This window comes from Leopardus geoffroyi, chromosome A3 (genome assembly GCF_018350155.1).
Source record: "Leopardus geoffroyi isolate Oge1 chromosome A3, O.geoffroyi_Oge1_pat1.0, whole genome shotgun sequence".
Classification (NCBI taxonomy): Eukaryota; Metazoa; Chordata; class Mammalia; order Carnivora; family Felidae; genus Leopardus; species Leopardus geoffroyi.
Window position 1 is genome coordinate 14939949 of NC_059336.1, and position 22748 is coordinate 14962696.

At 52.7% G+C, this 22748-nt stretch overlaps 1 protein-coding gene across 4 annotated transcripts in view; it reads right to left on the bottom strand.

Moving 5' to 3' along the window:
* The window catches only part of SLC12A5 (solute carrier family 12 member 5), a 36610-nt gene extending 17250 nt beyond the window's left edge, over positions 1 to 19360 (bottom strand). The window contains exons 1-8 of one of the 4 annotated variants that reach the window (XM_045444398.1): positions 19184 to 19360; positions 5988 to 6082; positions 5551 to 5682; positions 5093 to 5239; positions 3618 to 3672; positions 2992 to 3122; positions 1645 to 1886; positions 694 to 905 (exon numbers count right to left, since the gene is read on the bottom strand). In XM_045444398.1, coding sequence (XP_045300354.1) covers positions 694 to 905; positions 1645 to 1886; positions 2992 to 3122; positions 3618 to 3672; positions 5093 to 5239; positions 5551 to 5682; positions 5988 to 6082; positions 19184 to 19304 — 1135 coding nt within the window. In that variant the 5' untranslated portion in view covers positions 19305 to 19360. The other 3 variants (XM_045444400.1, XM_045444399.1, XM_045444401.1) reach the window with 3 other exon arrangements.
* Between the last annotated feature and the right edge of the window lie 3388 nt (positions 19361 to 22748).

The window sequence follows — 22748 nt, forward strand, 5'->3', positions numbered from 1 at the left end:
CAAACATTTCAATATGGCTTCCAAGGCCTGCCACAATCTGGCTTATGCCACCCTCTCCAACATCATTTCTTGCCCCTCCTTCCTTTGTACTTTATGCCCCAGTCATACCAAATTATCTGTGGTTGGAAGGACACAATATGCTCTTCTCTGTCTGCATGCTTTCAGGCAAGCTGTTCTTCTGCCTTAATTCCTTTACCCCCCTAGTATAAATCAAAATCTCTTATTTTTCCTTCAAAACCCTCCTCAGATGAGTCTAGGAAGCCTTGTCTTGCCCCTTTATACACATGACCACTCCCTCCCCTGAGAGGTCTCTGTTCATTGAAGGCACATCAACTCATATTGTAATTTTTTTGCTTATACATCTGTGTCCACCATTGGACTCCTTGAAGCCAAGGACTGTGACATTTATATCATGTTCCTGGTGCTTAGCACAGTGCTAGACACCACGGAGATGATTAGTGGTGAATACTTGTTTAAACTGATGACTTTCTTTCCTACTAGGTAGTAAGATATTGAAGGCTCCCTTTCATCTCTATTCCTCCAAGACGCCAAGGAAAGATGGCCCAGAGTAGGTGCTCAATTAAAACTGATTGAGTTTAAGTGAATCCCAAGTAGAGTTCCTTAATCCTGACTGTTTAACCCACAATCCCTGTAGTGTTCCCTGGACACGAGCCTTCTTCCCTCCCCCCAGACCTTTGATGAGGCCACTGGCAGCGCCAGGGATGCCCTGGATCTCTGTGACATTGTTTCGGGTGAAGTACTCATCACAGGTGGCGTTGAGGAAACGGGAGGAACAGAAGAGGCCCCAGAGCCGTGTGGTCACCGTCTCATTTCCTTCCCAAGCCAGCTTGGCACAGACATCAAAGCCATGGCGAGATAGTGTGCGGTTCCCCAGGAGGCAGATCCTAGGGAGAGCAACAAGGGAGGAAGATGGGGGAGGGACATAACCTTGCCTTGGCTTCACAATAGAACCACCAGGGGAGCTCTAAAAAACACAGATCTCAGGGCCCCATATCCAGAGATCCTGATTTAATTGGGATGGAGCCCAGAATCGGTGTTTTTTTTTTTTTCAAAGCTCCCCCAAGTGATTTTAATATGCAGCCACAGCAAAGAACCACGACTTTAGTACAATGCTATGTTTCAGAACCATGGACAGCAGTCTCTGTGTGCAGTCCTGGGCGGTGGGATTTAAGGGAATCTGTCCTCAAGAAAGAGGCAGGACCCACAAAGATTTGAGACTCTAGACCCTCTCTTCTGTGACCTTTCCCCCAACAGAGAAGGTATCCAACACTAATAAGGTGCCCTATTCCAGGAAGTTGTCTCCTGCCAGGAAATGCTTCTCTAACACAGAATCATCCCTTCAGAAATAATCCCACTTGGTTCTTCCCAATTCTGCTCCACCAGCAAGCAATTGACCCTCACAAGGGAAACTCTGCCCACCTCCAGAAACATTATCCCACCCTGTAGAGATTTCCCCCAAACAAGGAGAGATTTTACTTCCCAAGGGAGGTTGCTCTAAATCCACAAGGACTCAGATTCTGAGAGATGAGGAGAGGGAGGTTGGCAGAGACTGGCGTCGCAGACCCTGAAACCTAACCAGGGAGGAGGAGGACGATGCCTTAGACTCAGAGCAACAGCACTTACGGGAAGTTGGGTGGGTCGAAGGCAGATTTGATGACCCCAGCATAGATGGCCAGGATGGAGAGGATGACACAACCCAGGAAGACAAGGGCAAACTTGTTGACATACTTGACGCCCACAAATACCACAGTGGCCATGCAAGTGAGCACACAGGTGCCATACACACGCATATTGTTCAACATGGCTGCTGCCTCCCCACTGGCATCTTCTGCCTTAAAAATGGCCATAGCTGGGAAGAGGTAAGCCTGTGGAAATGGGGCAAGGAGGTCAGGTGAGTGACACAGCAAGAACCAACTAAGAATCACCCCCAAGGATATAACCTGACGTGCAGGAAGAGCTTTGGAAAATACTTGCTCATCACGGTATATTTACAGTAGTATGAGACTGGAAATGACATCCAATGATAGGAGTAAATGTGATCATTTTTATTCTTATGGCATATTTGTATTTTCTAAAATTTTTAGACTGAATGTTAATATGTTTATATTCTTAAAAAAGTTATTTTCGCTTATAAATGATATTACAAAGGGAGTTTCTAGTTACTTAGGGAAATCTATGGAGTCTATTTTACAAGGACAGAATACAATTTCACATGGTAAAAAAAAAAAAAAAAAGGGAAGGAAATACACCAAAATGTTAATGGTGATTTTCTTCAGGCAGTTGTTATTTCCTTTTTTACATTCTTTGATATTTTTCCAATTTTGTGCATTGAGCAGAATTACTTTGAGCCGAGACCCACATCACTAGCCTCTCCTTCAAACACTGCCCAGCACCCTGATTTCTTCTCATCAGTCACTACTCCTAACATGTCTCTTACTTGGCTCCCTCACATCCTTCTTCTCTTTTGCAACCCATTGGTCATCAGTCCTGCACAATTAACATTCACAGAGAAATCAGCACAGTCCCAGGCACATGGTAGGCAATCACCAGATATAGCTATTGTGTGACATTACTTTAATTATTTCTACCACTATTAACTCTTATCGACCCACATCTGCCACTTGGTAGCTGAGTGACCTTGAGCAAGTCATGTCACCTCTCTGAGCTTCTCATTTGTAAAATGGGCATAATAATACTTAATCCTTGTGAGGATTCAAGATAATGACTGTAAAGCAATTGGAACTCTGCTGAGAGCACAGTGGGTGCCTGATGAACGACAGCTGTTCACGTTACGTAATTACTGTATCTTGTCTCCCCAACTAGACTGTGAATTTTTTAAAGACAGAACCACATCTGATTTCCTTTTGGCCTTACTAAGTGGCTTGGACCTCTCCCTAGGAGGTGTCCAGGGAGCATTGGTTAACTGATTGACAGCCTGGGGCCCCACACCTCCTCCTCAACCCCTCTCACCAGCAGGATTTCGATGGTGCCCAGGATGTACATGGCCCCAGCAAATGTAGTGCCCAGGTAGAAGCAGAGGCCAACGGCGCCCCCAAACTCTGGGCCCAGAGACCTGGAAATCATGTAGTAGGAGCCGCCAGCTGCAGAAAGAACCTAGTGTCAGTGAGAAGTTCAAGGGGCACTGGGCTGCCACTGGGGGTGAAGGAGCTCCAGGACAGAGGTGGGAAAGGGGTTGTTCTGTGCCTCACGTCTTACAGGCTACAGCCCTACGACTGGTGGGAGACTCAGCCAGCCACTCTGAGTGGATTTTGCAGCACTAATTACCATGTTGCTAATTACCCCTCTAAGGAGGTCATGGCTCAGAAAAATAGGATGACGGAGAGGAGGGTCTCAGGCAAAGGGAGATCTTGCATTGCCCTGTTCAACTCCATCAACTGCCTCCCTCCCTCCCTCCCCCTTAATACCACTGTCCCCACCTACCCCACAAACATCATAGCCCAGCCCCCAGGTCTTCAATATTGCCTCTCTTGGTCCTGATGACCCCAAAGCCTATGGCCCTGTCCTTCCTTCCAACTATCTGGGCCCCCTCCTGACCAACCAGACCCCTTTCCCCTCCAAGAAGCCCCATCACATACCAGGTACAACACCATTGGTTGCGATTGCACTCATGGAGATGGCCGTGAGCATTGTCTGCAAGGAGAGAGATCATCAGAGTGGCAGCTCGGGCAGGGGCCGCAGTGCCCTGGGTCAGTGCCAAACCTTATACCCCATAAACACCTGCCAAACCCACAAGTCCTTGCTGAGCTTCTCTCTGGTCCTGTTCCAACTTCTACCCCTGCCAAGTCCTTCTGGTCAAGAAAATCTCTTATTCACCATGCACATGGAGGAAGCACAAGCTATAGCATCAGAGAGCTCTGGAAATCCCAGCTTGGCCTCTGACCAGCTGTCTGATCTGGGACAAGTCACTTCACTTGTCTAAGCCTCAGTTTCTTCATCTATGAAATAGGTATACTGTATTCCTGCCTAAATGCTTAAGCTGAATCTGGTCATGAGGAGATATCTGACCAACCCAGATCAAGGGACATCATACAAACTAACTGCTCCATACTCTTCAAAAGTGTCAATGTCATGCAAGACAAAGAAAGAGCAGCTGTTACAGATTAATGGAGGCTAAAATCATGATATCATAAATGAGTATAAACGTGATCTTGAATTTTCTTCAGTTAGTGAGGACATGGTTGGCAAAATCTGAATAAGGCCTGCAGATAAAACATTATTAATGTGTTACTATTAAGACATTATTAACGTATCAGTGTTAGTTTCCTGCCTCTGATCATTGTACTGTGGTTACATAAGGGAATGTCCTCATTTTTAGTAAACACACACTGAAGGATTTAGGATAAAGAGGCATCATGTCTGCAACTTGCTCTCAAATTCAGGGGAAAAAGGTACTTACAGAGAGGATGGAATAAATACAATAACGTTAACATTTGGGAGTCTGGTGGAAGGGATATTTGTTCTATTCCTGCAAATTTTCTGCATGTCTGAAATTTTGTGAAAACAAAAACTTAAAAAGAAATAAAATAGGCGTTCTACCATCAGTAGCGGCCACCTCACATGCAGAGGTGGCTCAAGGGTCATGTGTGAAGAAATGTAAACATGATGAGAAGTAGGTGTTCCGTGAATATTTGATTTTCTAGGGAGGATGGAAAGGATTCTATTACAAAGCTGTTTGTGACACATAATCCCATTTTTTGTGAGTCTGGGCCTACAAAAATGTTAACCACTGGGGTTTTCTAGGTGAATTTTATTTCCTTCTGTACACCTATCTTTTTCGTCAATGAATCTGCATTACTTGTGTAATTATACACGCACTCATTCACACACACACACACACACACACACACACACGATCCAGGCAAAACCTGGTTAGTGGCTATCAGGGACCAGCTTGTGAGATGCAGGAAGGACCAATCAGACCTGATTTACTCTCAAAAATCATACGCAGTGATTCCTACAAAACACTCAGGTCTCGTGCTTCCCCTCCCCCTCCCCCACCCCAGGTCCCTGGTCTGCCACAACGGTCAGGAGAGGGGGAGGTGTCACTCACACAGGAGCAGCAGATGAAGACCATGCAGAAGGCCTCCATGATGCCTGCGATGCCCACCACCCAAGTGAGCCTCAGGAAGAGGATGACACCAAAGATGTTCTGCAGGCATGGTAGGTACACACCCATGAAGGTGCCCATGCGTGGGGCCTGCCGGGGAAGCCAGTGTCAGTTTCTGCAGCCCGTAGTCACTACGAACACCCAGACCCCTCCTCCCCCCTATTTTCAATCCCCCACTCCCCTCCCTTCTCCGTCCCCATCCCTTCATCCCTCTTTCCTCTGGTCTTTACCCTCCCTCCCCACTCCTCCCTCCACCTCTATCCCTTCCTCACCCTCAGCCCCAACACCTATCCCTCTGCCTCCACCATCCAACCCTTCAACTGACTCTCTTTTGTCCCCCCACCCTTTGTCCCCTCCACCCCTTCTTCCTCCCCCATCCCTTTTCCCCCCAAGGCCCTCACCTGCACTGGCTTCTTTTTTCCACCCTCATTGTTTTCTGCCTCTTCATGCTCCCTACTTCCCTGGGGCAGGTTGGTGTAGTTGGCCAGGCCACTGAGCAGGGAGGACACCATGGGGCTGGTGTCCATCTCCTCCTGTGGAGGTGGGGGTGGTAGAGTTAGGACACAAGGGCCCAGGAAAGGAGAGGCGAGCTACATAGTAGGAGGCAGAGAGAGATGGGGGTGAGGAAAGCAAACCATTGGGGGTGAGATGAGATGGGGAAGGAGGAGGAAAAAGCACAGAGAACAGGGAAAGTGGATGTGGGATAAGGAGAGGGAGTAGCAGGGGTAAAGGGAAGGAAAAGGAAATGGAGAGGAGGACACTGTCCCTGAGGGAGGGAAAGAAGGAGAGAAGGAGGGAGTGGCGGATGAATGGGGTGTCACACAAACTAGCAACCCACCTCAAACAGGGCCATATTCTTGCCATCATACTCCCTTCCCTTCTCTGTGTCAGTGCTGTTGATGAAGGGGCTGCTCTCCTTGGGGTTGCCATCACCTGAGAAGGCAGAGGAGTCAGGGGTCTGGCTCCAATGGGTTACCATCCTTCTGCCTGGGCATCCAGCTATGTGGCCACTTTGACTCTCTGAACCTCAGTTTGCACATTGGAAAAACGGAGCTAACAGTAATGCCCCCCCCCCCTGTAGAATTTTAGTTGACAGGATGTGTAAAGAGCCTAGTGCATTCCCTGGCACGTAGTAGGTTTTTAATGAAGATGTGAGTGCTTCCTTGCCCTTGGGGGGTCCTTCTTCATTCACTAGGTCACTCTAGACTCTCCAGGTGCCCCTCCTCGACCATAACTGGGACCACGCTGGTGTTCTGGGGTGAAAGCATGCTCTTTCCCAGAGACAAAGGCAGAGAATACTAAAACCTGAGGACCAAAGGATACTTTACCTCTTGGAGAAGTGACCCATGTGGCATCCCCTATGCCCCTCATGCATCTTCAGTCAACACATATTTACTGGATCTCTACCATGTGCCAAAATCAGCATGGGAGGGAGAGGGAGTAAAACACACACGAAGACACAATCTCTGCCCTCAGGGAAACCACAGGCAGAAGAGATAAAACAGTATTCATGAATTTCCAACCCAGAGTGGTAAATTCTGTGATAGGAGATGAATAAGGGACTGTGGGAATACAGGAGAGGCATTCAGCCCAGCCTGGGAGGTCACGGAAGGCTTCCCAGAGGAAGTGACAAGTAGGCTGAGAACTGAAGGATGAGTAAGAGCTACGCTGGGAGGGAGGCGGGAGGGTGTTCCAGGCAGAGAGAACTGCAGAACAGCATGTTCGATGGCCCAGAGGGAAGAGTGAAGAGAGTGGGTCAGAGATGCTGAAAGAAGCCTGATCTGGCTGGAGTCTGAAGAAGGGACATGGAGGGAGGGGCTGAAAGGTGGAGAGTGACCTATGAAAAGACGAGCCTCAGAAGGTGTAGACTCAGTCCTTAAATGATTAGCAGGCCATGTTAAAGATTTTGGACTTCATCCAGAGGACAATGGGAAGTCATTGAAGAGTTTCAGCCAAAGAGGTGCCATGAACAGCCTTGTGTTTTAGAGCAATCACTCTGGCCTTTAGATGGAGAATTTCATCTAAAGAAAGTTTGAGACTTTCAGTAATCCAGGCAAGGGCTGAGGATGACCCAGGCCAGAGCAATGCAGGACAATGGACAGACCCAAGAATTATTGGCACATATTTTTATGCCAGATGTTTGGGGACATGAGAAGGAGAAACCTAGGATAATGTCTGGGGTTTCTAGCATAGGTCAATGAGTGGGTGATGGTGCTATTTAATAGATGTGGGAAGGGCAGAGACTGGGGGTGAATTTGACTGAGGGAAAGGCAGTATAGGACACTCAAGTGAATACATCCAGAAGGCTCTTGGATATACAGAGCCTGGCCCTAGAAGAAAGGCTGGGCAGGAGAAGGAGATGAGGGTAACCCATGACAATGTGTGGAGGAAATGTGTGAAACCATGAATCTGGAGGAGATCACCCAAGGAGTAAGTCTTTTGGGCCCCTAGCAGAGATCCTTTCAAAGAGACATAGGAGACCCCCATAGGCACTTTCCCTTGGCTTCAGCCGTCACCCTTTCTCAGCTCAAGGGCTGAATCCCAGTAGCAGACATCTGGAGAAAGTCCCCAATAAACAAATCCTAAATGAACCTGAGGCCCTACATATTCTGAATTTCCTGTCCCCTGGTCTCCTGTCATGTCTTTCTCCACCTCCATCTTCCCAATCCTCCCCCGTTTTTCTCCTCCCTACCTCCTGGAAATCTTCCTTAGTCACCCAACCAGGGTCCACCCCTAGAGCATGACCTGTTACAAATCCAGTCTCATCCTGACTCAAAGTTGTGGAAGGGGGAAGCGATGCCTCACCAGCTCAAGGGACACCCACCACCTTCTCCTGCCACCACCTCCACCTCATCGATCAAGCCAGGAGCTCCTGGTCCCTAAACAGGGAGCCACCATCAGCTCGTTCTTCTCCTCACATATCTGAGTGCCTGGAAATAGCAGATCTGTCCTCCCAGTGAGAACCTGGCACATAATAGATGCTAAGGGGGGGGGGGGTGGGGTGGAAAAAGTCTTTCTCAGGAGGAAAAAGTTTTTGGAGATAAATTCCCCCCGGCTTCCTTCCTGACCCCCAGGATCTCAGAAGAGCTGCCCGGGGCCAGAGAACAGGAGAAATAAAAGAGAAGTGGGTTCCTCCTCCTTTTAAAAACGCCGACAAGATGCTTCATCAACACACTGGGTTGTGGGAACAAGAAGGGTTCAGGGGGATAACAAATTTCTTGGAAAAGGGCTGGGGCGGGGGGGGGGGGTGTCAAGATTTAGGCTCCAGTCCCAGCTTCACTGGCCGTGCCGACATGTTCGGCAAGTCACTTAAACTCTCTAAGCCTCAGTTTCCTCCTTTGCAAAGGGATAATAATTGTGCTTAACTCACAGGGCTGTTCTGAGGATGAAGGGAATAACGCCTATTGGGTGTGCCTGGCACATAAGCGTAACTATTGCTTCTATTACAAGTACGATTATTATTCATGTTCGTGGTGCCCCACCCAGCCCGGCCTCCGCATCCCACACCTCTCCCCAAGCCGCAAGATTTAGGGGCCCTGCCTCCTGTGGGACTGGGTACCTCTCCCCGCCGCGTCAGCTCCGCGCGGGGACTACAGGCCACGAGAGCCCCTCCCCTCTACTTTTCCCGCCCCCTCCCAAGCCCCTCCTCCTTCCTGGGGTCCCAGGGAACGCGCCGGGCCGCGAGGGGGTCGTCCTGGCCCGAGACCCGGCTCTAGGGAGTCCCGCGCCGGTCTCCATGGCGACCGCGCGGGCAGAGAGCGCAGCGCCGAGCCGAGACGGCCACGCGCCCGCAGCCGCTTATGTAACGCGACGCGCTGCGCGGAGCCAGACTCGGGGCCGTTTCCCAGCTAGGAGATGAGGGCCGGGGAGAGGGCGGCTCGATAGGCTGGTCCTGGGTCCCGCCCTTCCACCTGCCATCTGGACGGGATGCCAGGCCGCCGGCCTCCTCTGCCGAGGGGCTGATTTCGTCCCCTCCCTGGAACGGCGGGCGCACTGGTCGAGGGGAGAGGGGTGAGCTTCAGGAGTTCTCAGAGGAGCAGGGGGAACTGCGAAGGGGGAACTCGCCCCGAATCCCCAGAGCCAGGACGCAGGCTGCCGGGTAGCGGCGAGTGGCGCGCGCGCGAGAGGCAGGGCCAGACTGAGGCTGAGCCCTCTCCGCCTGGCCCCCGCCCCCGCCCCCGCCCCCTGGGAGCTCTCAGCCCGAATCGGCTTTCAATTAAGCTGCGGCGGCCAGAGCTCCCGGGGAGGAAACAGGCGAGCGGCGAGGGCTAAGGAGCCTCCCCCGGGGGCCTGGGGCCAGGCCTGGGGGAATCCCCAAGCCAGATTGGGGTGGGGGAGGGCGTCAGACCCCAAAGGGATAGGAGGCGTGGGGGCCAGGCACAGTATCCTTGGGTTCTTCCTTAGTCCGGATGAACCCTCCTGCTCAGGCTATTCCCACTTTCCTGAGGTCAGCACCTCGAATTCCCAGGTCCTCCCCTACATCCCCAAGAACCTAAAATCAGAGATGGCAGAGGCTCTCAATCTGATAGTCCCTCTTCCCTCAAGTCCAGCAGGTCCTTAGAGCCCCCTACCATCACCTTCAGGCATCGCCGGGAGGCCTTATCTTTCTGGGACCCCAAACTCCTCACCAGGTCCTGGACCCTACACATAGAGAGAAAGTCTCCAGATGGACCTGCTACACTCAGAGTCTAGTAACTAATGGGGAGGGGGTAGAACGGAAGGGAGCTTTTAGCTGGACTCCTGTTCCACACACATAGATAGATGCCTCTTTTCTAGGCCTCCGGAGACCCCATGGAAACCCCAAGGCCCAGTAAGGCAGGAATCTCAGGATAGAGAAATCAGGGCTGGGGGATAGGACCATACCCTGTATCTGGGGGGAGCAGAGATTCTCTCTCAGGCTGAGTCCCTGTCTTCAGAATGGAGGTATCTGAAGGGGATCCCAGATGGAAATGACACCCCCCACACACACACACACACTCGTTCCCGGGGCACCGCGTCGGGATGCCTGGATCTGTCGCAGACTCGACTTTGCCAAACCCTCTTCCCCCGGAGCCTAAGCCTGCTGGGGAGGGGGTCGGCTACGGGATGAGGTAACCCCAGGGTCACCCGGGAGATGGATGAACTAGCTGGCTAGCTGGTGGTTCTGACCTCTGTATACCACTCAACGTCAGGAAGGAAAAGAGGGTCTCAGGCAAAGAATTGGGGACCCTGGTGCCCACAGCCTTCCCAAGCGGCCACTTGGCTCTGACTTGGATCCAGGATCCGGAAGACTTCAAGTCTAGGCTGCCAGTCCCTGGAAGACCTCGCTCTTTCAGTCCTTGGGGCTCTTTGGTCATCCCCCGGGGAGGTCTGCAAGAATCTCAGCCCAGAGGGTCAAGCAATGCCCAGGGGACCGTTTGAAAGCGCGGAGCGCAGACAGCCGGAGCGGGAGGCGCGCTAGTGCGCAAGGGACGCAGCGCCGCTGGAGGGTGGGGGGTGGGGGCGGCTGACAGCCGTGATGGATGGCTGAGACCGCTGGGGGGCGGCGGGGGGCCTGGGAGCCCGAGGGGGTGGCTGGCCCGAAGACCTCAGAGCGGGGAAACTGTGGAGGAGGGCGGCAGAAAGCAGGAGCGGCGAAAGGACCTGCTTCAAGCCCCCGAGCTCCTAGCAAGTCTCCGCACCCACCGCAGCGCGTCCGCAGTGTCCGCGCCGCGGCGGCGCCGGGGATTCAGCTGCTGGGACCCCATTCCTGAGGCCTCGCTGGGGAAGCTAGCAGAGCAGACTAGAAAACCTCCCCCTTGCCCCGCCCTGGAAACCTCACTGCCATCCCAGTGCACCGAGAGAGGAAGGGGAAAGAGGGAAGAAAGGAGGGTGATCTTGCTTCCCGTCCTGAATAGGAACCCATGGGCATGCGAGAGGGAGAGGGAGATTCCGCAAAGTAGAGCTGAAAATCTCCGGAGGAGGTACGCTTCAGTCTGAGGTCGGACCTCCGGCAGCTTTGGGGGAGGGGGCCCCCCGATTGCACCAAGTGTCCCCTTAAGGAGACACCACAGCCCGGACGGGGGCTGTCATATGGTTCCAACCCCCCATGGGTACCTTCCCCCCACCTTTCAGTTGGAAGTCTCAGAGCGAGGGACTGCAGCAGACTGCACCCCCCCCCACCCCCTCCCCGCGTCGCCGGTCAACGCTCTGCGCCAGGACGCCGGGGTCCCTTCTTGAGGAAAGGAACCCTTCCTCCCGCCCGTCGAGGTCCACGTCAGCCCATTCTAGCTCTTCCATCCCCTTCCCACCGCCTCCCCCGCTTAGCTAACCCACGTCTGCCCCCGGACCGTGGGCACTGGCAACCCCCTCGGCCCCCAGCCCTGCCACGGGCGCGGCGCATTCCAGCACCTTGGACAGCGCCTGGCGCATTCCAATGGAGTAGGGCTCCATCCAGGCCGCCGTGGGCGCCCACCGCCCAGGTCAGTCCCAGCCTCTTCTCTGAAGGAGGCGGCCCCCGCTCTGCCTTTAACCCTAGAGCTGCCTCCTCTCCTCGTCGCCCCCTCCCTCGCCGCCCCCGGGCCGCTGCTTACCGGGGTTGGCTCCCCCATCGCCGTCCTCGCAGTCCGTCAGGTTGTTTAGCATGGTGGCGGCGCGGCGCCGGGCCCGGGGATGGCTGCTCCGCCTCGCCCGCGCCCCTCTGCCCGCCTTCGCCGCTCTCTCGCTCGCTCTAGCTCTCTCTCGCTCTCCGCTCCACGGAGGAAGAAGCTGCAGTGCCCGCCCGCCCGGCGCACACACACTCGCACACGGACACACGCTCACACCCGCGCGCGCCCCCTCTCAGCGGCGGCGCTGCTCACCTCATCCCGTATGCAGGAGGCGTGAGCCACTGGCGGGGTTTTGGGGGGGAGCGCGAGAGGGAGGAAGAAGAGGAGACGAGGGGAGGGCAGAGCGCGGCTGGAGGCCCCCTCGCACGAAAACTGGGGGCTTGTACGGGTGGGATGGAGGGGGTGCTGCGGGGGACGGGGGCCTCGCCTCCCACGAGCAGACGCAGCTCCGCCCGCCCCCCACTCCCCGGCGCAGGCGGGGCCGGCACGTGGGCAGGTGCCATCCCGCGCCCTAAAAATAACGGCAGGGAACTAGGTCGCGGCCGCGGGGAGGCGGCCCCGCAGCGGCTGCCTGGCTAGGGGTCTGGGGTGACCCCTAGGGGGAAGGCGAGGAGTACTGATGCGGCGGGGGTGGGGCGCCATGGAATACGGGTCTCTGGGGATCCTGCCTGCAGAGCTGGGGAGGCCAGCCCTGAAGAAGAGTGGAGAACCAGACCCTTTCCCAAATCGCTGGTCAAGAGGTTGGAACTTGGGGTGTGTTGAGGCCAGAGGCCTTAGTTGAAGCCCTGTGCTGCCCCCAGGGGTTCAGGGTCACTGGGCTGAGATGTCTGGCTCATTCTGTCTTAAAATGGGAGGAGTGGAACCTGAGGAGTTGCAGTGAACCCTCTCATTGTGCTTAGACTGCATCCCAGCATCTCACCCCCAAGACAAATCCCAGGAGTCCAAGGCAGGGACCCTCTGACTACAGAATGACCCTGGGAACGAGATGCGATGAGGAGGAGAGAAGGCAGCAGTAAGGTTCTAGGGATCTCGGACTCCCCACTAGGATGGTACAGCCTCCAGGGAGGGCAAACTGGTAGGAGGCAGGCCAGGGACAGAGTGGGGGAGGGAGGAATGAGGCCGTCAGTCGGTTTGGGACCAGATTTTCTCCTGGGGCAGGAGTGTCTAATCCCCTAATCCAGGATTGCTTTCTGAGGATTCCAGAGCCAGCATGCTCTCTGTGTTCCTCCCCCTCCCCTGACACCAGTCCTCCAGAAGCTTGATTGGGACCTCTCACAACCCCTAGAATCCAGACCTGAGCCAGTGGTGGAGACATCTCAGGAAGAAGCATCCCAGGTTTGGACCGTTTGTGTCTCCAGAAGATCTAAACACCCAAAGGGAAGAGCAGGTTAAGGGGAAATTATTTTCAGACTCACCCTAACCCCCAGCACTAGCCCTCTAAATTCCAGGAGAGCCCCAGGGCTGGAGAGGATCACATCAATCATCTTATCTAATAGACAGCTTTCACCTTATGGACTGAAAAAAAAAAAAAAAAAAAAAAAAAAAAGCTAAGGCCCAAAGAGGAGAAATTACTGCCTATGGACACTATGCCAGTGAATGGCAGGATTCGGTCTAAAATCCAGTTTGCTTTATTCCAATTTAGGAGTCTTCTTCAACATAATTTCTTTTAAAATTGGTCCTGCCTCCAATAGAAGGGACAAAGATACATTCAAACCAAACTGCTCAGCCGTCTCCGATCCTTGGCTACTAAAAAGGGAGCAGGGATCAGTCTGAAATGAGCTCTCTCCTTTCTCTGGTGGTCAGGCTTCAGAGGTGCAGGACTGAAGCACCCCTTGCAACTGGAGGTAGGCCCAGAAGATCTTCAAGGGTCCTAAAAAGCCATCCACATGACTGGAGACCCCATTCAAGGGCACGGCTTTTCAGAGTCACGGACAGGGCCTGCTGTTCAGAGTCCTTGTACGCACCTGTCAGTGGCTTCAGATCAGGTTGATCACAGTTTTTGGCAGCTGACGGAAAGGGGCTTCTGAGGGATCCACCAATAAGGTGTCACTGCCACTGGGTTTTGTGGATGCTGGAAGGACTTGTTAGGATGGAGAGCTAGCTATTCAGACAAGGTCTAAGAATTGGTTTTCTTGGCTTTCCCAGGGAGAAAACCACAAAAAAGGTGAGAGGGGTTTGGCGTGGTGGCAGGGGTTAAAAGGACAGCAGGTGGATAACAGTGTTCAAGAATTCGTAAACACTCCACTACATACACACCCCACCATCGCCACCACGAGCAGCAGCATCGTGGTTTTCCACTACTCTGTAGGGACAGGTAACATAGCAAAATGTGTAGCATGTTTGTCTGAGAAGTACTGTGAAATATATTAAAGGCTGAGATTTTTTTTCCCCAGCAATCTCAGATCTGGGACGTTCCCCTGGATCTGTTTCCATTCATTTGTGGTCCAGAGCCCTGGCCACTCGGGGACTAAGCCCACCCACAGGAGGAACCTAGATCCCAGGGGAGTATAGGTGAAGGCAGAAGTGATACCTCTTCCCCTGGATACCCCCTCCGCCCACCCTCACCAGAGCTTCTATCTCACAGGACATCTGGGATTCAAGAGATAGTGATGTTCTCCTGCCGTCTGCCCCCAAATTCTGTGTATCCCTGGGGAAAATTAAGTTGCTCTTTCTGGGCTTTAGTATCTCCATCTGCAAAATGAAAGGGTGAGGCCACATAAATCCAAGGGACTTCTTCCCACTCTGAAAGCTCTTAATGCCCACTCCATTTATCTCAGACTAAGGCCATGGAGCCCTTCCTAAGGAGCCCAGACCAAATAAGGAGACAGACCCAAGGGGAGACCCTGCCCCTTCAGTTCATACCCCCTGCCTCTGAAGGAGACTGATACCTATTCTGGCCTCAGGCCAACCCTCTGCCACGAGACTTTGAGAAAACACATTGCAGGCATCTTCTGCACTGCCAGCCTGGCCTTGGCCGGTAAGGTCACCAGTAAGGTGACCCTCAGCCCTGAGCCCCAGGAACATGGCTGTCAGCTTAGCATCTCATCTCCACCCAGAGCCCTAGGAAGACTCCCCTAGGGCTAGGGGGATGCTCTCATTAAACCAACACAAGATGCTAGAGCTAGGAAGGGTCCTGCTTCTGAATTTGAAAGCTCTAAAGTTCACGGCCCCCCGCCCCACCTTATGCTTCTCACAGAGAAACAAATTTCACAGAAGCTGCCTGAGTGTCAGGATGTGGGAACCGGACGAGACTTTATAAGTTATTTTTGACCACCCCTCATTTACGGGGAAATTAAAGCCTCGAAGCGGAAAGGTACAAATTTTCTTCATGGGGTGAACGTGTGGCAGACTGGGGACTAGAATCCAGCTCCCTGACCTCCAGGCCAGGGCTCCATCCGGGGAACCAGAATAGGAGGCCATTTGGAGGAAGCTGGAGCCACCTGACTGGATTTTCTTGCCACACGAGGCAGGCATAGCGTTCCTCTTTATGGCTTAATCCCTCTGCATCCTTATCTGCATATCATTACCCCCATGACCTAAGCCACCCACCCCAGCTTTGGCCTCCTGGAGCCAAGGCTCCGAACTCCCTCTTTCACTCTTCTCTCCCCAAACTACATGCCGGTCCTCCAGACCCAAAACCCTCTCAGTGAATTGATGAGTCCAGCGCATAGCACACCCCACACACACAGGGCTCGCCGCAGAGCACGTCAACCACCATCGTCTCCGTGGCAACCAGGGGCTTAATTAACAGGCTGCAGCCCTGTCACCATGGCAATGGCACCCCAACAGCCCCCTATTCCCCTACAGATTCAACCCGTCTTCCCTCTTTCTCAATCTGGACCCCCTTCTCACTGCACCCACCACCCCCACCCCCACCCCACCTGGAGAGCTGGTGCCCGCAGATCGCTCTGGTTCATTGAGAAGAGGGGAGGGGAGATGAGGGGGATGAGAGAGAGAGAGAGAGAGAGAGAGAGAGAGAGAGAGCAGCCTGTCACCATGGCAACTGCAGCCCCGTTCATAACCAGTTTGTTGCCATGGAGATTCCCAGGGCTCACCTTGGGCTGAGGTACTGGGCTGTAAGGTTCTGAGTCCTGGCTTGAGGAAGGGGTGACTGCACAACAACCTGAACAGGCTGGAGATCTCCGGATCATATATTTATACCAATAACTCAGTGTCATTCCTCCCAATTTACAGATAGAGAGACTGAAATATGAGGTTTGGGTATGGGAGAGGCAGAGAACCTCACCCTTCTAGATCATCAAAGAATCCTAGCATTTTTAGGGCTAGAATGACCCTCAGATAGCTTCCTGTTCAAATTTTTTTTTACTACAGATGAGGAAGTTGAGGCCTAGACAGGGAAGCAACGTGCCCAAGGCCACAGCACAGAGGCTGAGCTAGCGCGTGGATGGGCTGTACCGTGGTCTACCCCCTAGCATAAGGCAGCTCCTTGTCACTCATGGGAACACATCTCAACTCCCGTTAGCCTTAACCCGGGCCCAGGGTTCTTTCCAGTGCCCTGTCTCCCTCCACCAGAAACTGAGGCACAGTGGAAAGTGGTATAAAGGGATGGGGAAATAGTTCAGAGTTGTAACAACTGGCCCTGGGTCCACTTCTAGCCAGCCAAGTCACCGTCAATCTCCCCATGGTACCAATGAGGCAAATGAGGTATGGGGGCTGCAGCTGAGGGTTAGTGGTGGATTCAAGGATCAGCCTCTGATTTGCTGCTGTCACCCCTCTAAGCTATGTTCCTACTATAGGTGATCCTCTGGCAGCAGGAGGAACTTCCGGGGACAAACTCCACTCGCTTGGTCCAGAGTTAAAGACAACGCTTGTACACAAGTGACCTGCCAAACGTCTCCCAACCCTACTCTACCTTCCACATGCTGCCATCTGTCCCCGTGGGCCTGGGTGAGGACAAGAGGTGGGGAAAACATCTCCTTGGGGCCAGAGGTGGACACGAGAACAGCTGTGGGAAAGATATCACCAGATTTTGGGTTCCCCTAGGGAGCCCTTTTCTACTTCCCCAGGCAGTAACCTAGCAAGGAGGAGGTGCTGGACGCTGTCTCGGGGCCAAAGAGGTTAAAAGTCACCCAAAGCATTCCCAAGATGAAACTTCTAATCAACTCATACACACAGGTACCCACTCCACAGACAAACACGGAAATACATCAACATGCCCATCAACACCCCGGAATACAGTGACACATATAAGCTCTGACTCACTGACCGCCCCACAGGTCATCAGAGCTCGCGTGGGATGCTCCTCCCTCAAGACGCACAAAGACACACACACACACCACCTCTGCCACGAACATACAGCATTCCAGATTCACATCCAGTTTGCACACATACCTGCACACCCAAAACTGAGAGCCATATTTTACTTCAACATTCAGGAGCTTGGAAATGGGAATGGGAACACCGATCAATCACCTTGGAATGAGAGAGAGGGCCATCTTATTCTCAGGCCAGGGGATGGGAAAGGGGAGGAGAGGAGAGCAAGAGGAGGAGAAACGGAAGCTTCCAGACACTCCCCTCTCGTCTGATAAGCATTAAGCACCTACTAAGTGCCAGGCTGTGGGCTTGGAACTCAGAACACAAAGATAAAAGGATATGGTCCCTGCTTTTGAGTTGTAGGAGACATACAAGTAAATAACGTGCATCCACTGGGACACGTGCTCTAATGGTACAGTGGGTGGGCAGGAGAGGAATGACGGCCTTTGCCTGGAAGCAAGGGAAAGTAAAAAGGGTTTTCAGGAGAGGTTAAATGAGCCATAACCCATAGAGTGAGTAGGAGCTTCCCAGCTAATGGAGGTGGGAAGATGAACACGGACAGGTATGCCCGGGAGCAAATGAGGAAAAGAGTTCAAATACGGACTATGGGTTTGGCCTTTATCCTAAAAGCGATGGGGAGCTTGTGTGGAGGATGATTAGGACAGGATTGGAGGCAGGCAGACCAGTGAGGAGGCTGTGGCTGTGGCTGAGGCCTTGGGAGAAATGATGGAGGTTTATACAGGGTGATGGTGACAGGAAGAGAGATGGGGACAGATTCAGGATCAGTTGGGGGGGAGGGGTAGGCAAGATGTGAGGACCAATTAGATCTGGTGGGAAAAGAAAAGGAGGCATTGAGAATAGCTCCTGGAGTTCTGACTTTTAAAATTATAAGGATGGAAAGGACATTCATGAAAATAAGAAAGGCTACAGACAGTTGACAGAAAATGAAGAATGGAGGGACCCCAAGAAATCCAAATGGTCATGTCCAGGAGGCGGTTGGTTCAGGGGCTGGAGCCCTGAGGAAATCCAGGCCTCCGTTTGGTCATCTACACAACGAGGGGGTTCGCTAAAGAAGCTCCTAAAGGGCCCCCTCCAGGGTGGTTGGTGCTTAGTTTTACTGCAGTCCGGGTGAGCTCACCTGCGGCTCAGCAGCGACCCCTGGCGGCCCGGGGAGGCTCTTCCTCCTCCCCGTGCTGGGGCCACTCCAAGCCGATTCGCTGCGTTTCTTCCAGACCTGAGGGGCTCAGAGCCAGGAAGGGGACCCCTGACAAGTGCCCCCTGGGGAGGAGGCTGTGAGAGCATCCAGGGTGCTAATTCTTCATTGAGAGCTAGAAGGATCCTTCCCCTCTCCTCTTCTGTACCCTGGGTGTAACTTCCATTACGAGACAACAGCAATAGGTCCTCGAAGAAGACGCCCCCAATCTAGCCTGAGCTTGTTCCACCCAACCCTTTTCTGGGGCTGGAGCAGAGGGACTTAAATGGGTCCCCAAGGGTCGGGACTGGAGACCCCACAGAATTCTCCCAAGATCTAGCGGCCCAAAAGTAACTTCTCTTTCTTCCATCTCCTTCCCGGGATCCCCAGGCGCTGTCCCCTCCAGGGAAGCCGAGGATTGGAAGATCCTCCAGGCACCAATCACCTGCCTAGCCGGCACCAGCCTCAGCGACCCGGACTCATTTTACCTCCCGCCCTCGACCCCACCCCAATCCTCCTGGCACAACCTGTTCCCTCTGGCCCCGCCCTTTTCTGCCCCCAAACAGAAATATCCTGCTTCCTCCCATTGCCTCTGGACCTACCCCTTAATCATACCGCCCTCCTCTTTCCCTGGTTTCACCTTCTCCTCTCCGGTCCCGCCCCTTACCCGAAATGACCCCGCCCCTTTGGTGCCCTCCAGTTCAGCCCCCTTTGGACTCTAGTCCCTCCAACGCAAGATCCGCCCCTTCGCCTATAGCCCCACCCTCTTCCCTGTGACCCCGCCCACCTCGAATCTGGCCCCTCTCCTCACCATTTCCCATCCAGCCTCCTTCCCTCCCCTCTAGGTCCCTGCTCCTCTCCCATCTCTGGCCCTAGGCTGAGACCACCCCACTGTCAAATCCCTGGCCCTGCCCCTTCCAACAGAAGACCCGCCCACCTAGGTCCCGCCCCTTCTCTCGCCCCGCCCCCACGCCGCCAGGCCCCGCCCCCTGCGGCCTCTACCTTTGGCGTCTTCCCCTGAGAGGTGGCGGAGATCGGCTGCCGAATGCAGTTGGGACTCTAAGTCAGGGGTCCCGGCGGGCGCCGCGGAGGGCAGTGAGGTGACAGTGAACCTGCGGCTCATGGTGCGGAAAGGAGCCGGGCGGCGGCGGTACGGGCCCAGATCGCACAAGTGGCTGCAGCCCGGCTCCAGCAGACAGAAAGAGCGGATTCCCCCCCGTCCACCGCCCCCCACCGGGCGCGGCGCCGCGCAGGGTCCTAGTGCCCGCTGTGCTGAGGCTCTGAATGTAGCCATTTCGCTTCAAGTCCATGGGCTCTCAATTCCGGGAAGCGCCTGAGGATCCCACCCGCAGCTGAGAGCTGTCCCTACACCGGGGGCCCCAGTGTGTGGCTCCAGGAGCCTGGGCCCACCTCTACTGGGGTCTCCTAAACACCTGGGTTTTATTCACTCATTCATTCACTCAACACATCTTGAGAGCTTTCCTGTGTTTCAGGCAAAGGTACCAGGCACTGGGGATACAGACTGAGATTGACTGGCTTTCTGCCCTCTTGTGGCTTAATTCTTTTTTTTTTTTTTTTTTTTTAAGTTGATTTATTTTGAGAGAGAGAGAGAGACAGCGCGCGTAGGGGAAAGTCAGAGAGGGAGAGAGAGAACCCCAAGCAGTCTCTGGGCTGCCAGCGCAGAGCCCAACTAGGGCCCAAACCCATGAAACCGCGAGATCATCACCTGAGCGGAAAACAAGAATCTGAGGCTTACCCCACTGAGCCACCCAGGCGCCCATCATGTGGCTTAATTCTAATGAAGAGTGAGGGAAGAAAGATTGTAAGTGAGCAAAAGCATAGACAAGATAATTTGAGATTATGGTACATGTTAAGGAGAAAAAAATAGTGCCCAGGGTTAATGACTAGGGGGAAGGACTACTTTAGAAGGTGATCTAAGAAGATCCCTTAGAAGATGTGATATTTGAGCTGAAACCTCACTGATGAGAAGGAACCAGCTATGCAAAGATCTGGGGGAAGAGCGCTCCAGCAGAGAAGATAGAAAGTGGAAAGACCCTGGGCCGAAAATAAGCCTGAACCATTCAGGGAGCAGCAAGAAAGCCAGTGTGTCTGGAACAGAGAGAACGGAGGCTGGAGTGATAGGAGATGAAGGAGGGGAGGAGGGCAGATCCTGTGTTCTCTTGAAAGTTTAAGGGAGGAGCCCAGATTCCTTTTTAATTTACAAGAGAAGCCATTGGAAGTTTTTGAGCAAAGGAATGATGTGATCTGACTTCTACGTTGACAGGATCACTCTGGCTGTTGCCCGAAGACTCAACTAAAGAAGGGCAGGAGTGGGAACTGGGAGTCCAGTTCGGAGGCTCCTGCAGAACCCCACGTGAGAGGCGATGAAAGCCTGGCTAGAGTGGTGGCAGGTATCCTATTCAAGACACGTTTTGGAAATAAAACCTACAGACCCCGTTGCTGAATTGGACGTTGCCTGGGACGTTGCATGGACGGAAACTGTCATGGATCGCTGGTGAGAGTACAGATGAGCAGAACCCCTTTGGGAAATTGTTTGGTCATACGTCCTAAAGCGGAACACGCACATACCTATCTTCCCAGCAATTCTACCCCCAAGTATGTGCCCTGCCAAAGCACTTGTATGAATAAGTAAGATTTAACACATTTGAATACACAATATCCTACTTCTCGTTATGCAATTTCTCGACACATTTCTAATTGCATCATTAATCGCTGTACTAGGTAAACTAGGTAATGCCCCCAAAGAAATGGCTGCCCCTGGTCACCAAAAGACATTTACAAGAACGTTTATAGTGGCATTATTCCTAAGAGCCTCAAATTGGGCTATTAACGAAATGCCCAGTAACCATAAAACGGATAAATAAAATGGGCAAATAAAAAGATAAATGGATAAAAAACATAGCACAACATCCTTACAGTAGAAAACTATACAGCAGCGTGAATGAACAACCTATAATTCACAAACAATATAGACGAATGATCGCAAATGTAACCTTGAGCATAAGAAGCCAGACACAAGAGTACATACCACAAAACACTATTTAAATAAAGTAAGAACTAGTCAAAATCTATGTAAGCTCGTAGAACAATGGTGGTAACCCTTGGTGTGGAGGAGTAGCGATGGCAAGGGGGAATGACAGGGGCTCTCGCAGTGCTGCTGACGTTTTGTTTCTTGATCTGGATGTCTGTTACACAGTTGTGTTCAGTATGTGAAAGTGTATATTGAAATGTACCCTTATGACATGTGGACTTGTCCGTATGTTTACTGTATTAGAGCCATGGTTCTCAACATGGTAGTGTTGCCCATTAAGAAACGCCTGCAATGTTCAGAGACATGTTTGATCGTCACAACTGGAGAGGGGTGTTACTGAACATCAAGTGGGTAGATGCCACATGTGCCATCCAGGCTTGCCCTAAGTCGGCCACACATTCCCCATCTCCTCCCTGCACATCACATCTCCACACCCCCACATTGGGACATGAGGTGGGGAGATGTGGACTGACCCTGAGTGGGTCTGCCATCTGTCCACGATCCCACTACCTCCTGGAGGAAGACACCAAACAGCCTATAGCGTTCCCCATAATCCAAAAAAAAAAAAAAAAAAAACCTGACCCCAAATGTCAAAAGTGCCCGGGCTTACTAGAATGAGGAGTATAACAGATACCTAGATTTTAGGACCGACCTGAAAGCAGGTGATGTCTTTATCAAGGTAGTGATGACTAACACAGAGCCATGTTCAGAAGGTGGAGCCAAAGAGTTCAGTTGGACCCGTTAGGTTGAGAAGACTGTCAGGCACCTAAGGAGCATGCGGAGTCAGCCCTTGAACATAGGAATCTGGAGTTCAGGGTAGAGGTTAAAGCTAGGGATATAAACTTGAGAGTCTTTAGTAGAGAGATACAAAGCTGTAGGGCTGGGCGAGATCACAGGCAATGAGTGTACACAGAGAAGTCCAAGGATTGAGTGCAAGGGCGTGCTGTCATCTAGAGGTCACAAAGAGGAAAATCCACCAGTGAGGTTGGGAGGAGACCCAGGAAGGGGTGACCCAGAAATTGAGTGAAGAAGAATTTCAGGAACAAGGGCATTACCAACTGTGTCGAACGAGCTGAGAGATGCGTAGGATGAGCACAGAGTGCCCGTGGCACCTGGCTACAGGAAACGCATAGGTGGCTTTGAAAGGAAAGATTTCAGAGGTGCGCGAGTCAGGCTGGAAAGGGTTGAAGAGGGAATGGAAATTGAGGAAGTGGAGACCGTGAGTGGAGACTGTACTTTGGGAAGTTTTACTATGGGTGGGGGCGAGAGGTAGAGAAATGGAACTGTATTGAGAGAGAGAGAGAGAGAGAGAGAGAGAGAGGGGTTCAGACGGGCTTTAAACAAGCCTTCTGAGGGAATGTCTGTATGCCCATGGGAATGGGTCATTTCTCAGTAAGAAATGGATGAGGTGAGGGGCGCCTGGCTGGCCCAGTCGATAGAAGATACAACGCTTGATCTCAGGGTTGTAAGTCCAAGCCCCACGTTGGGTATAGAGACTATTGAAAAATAAAATCT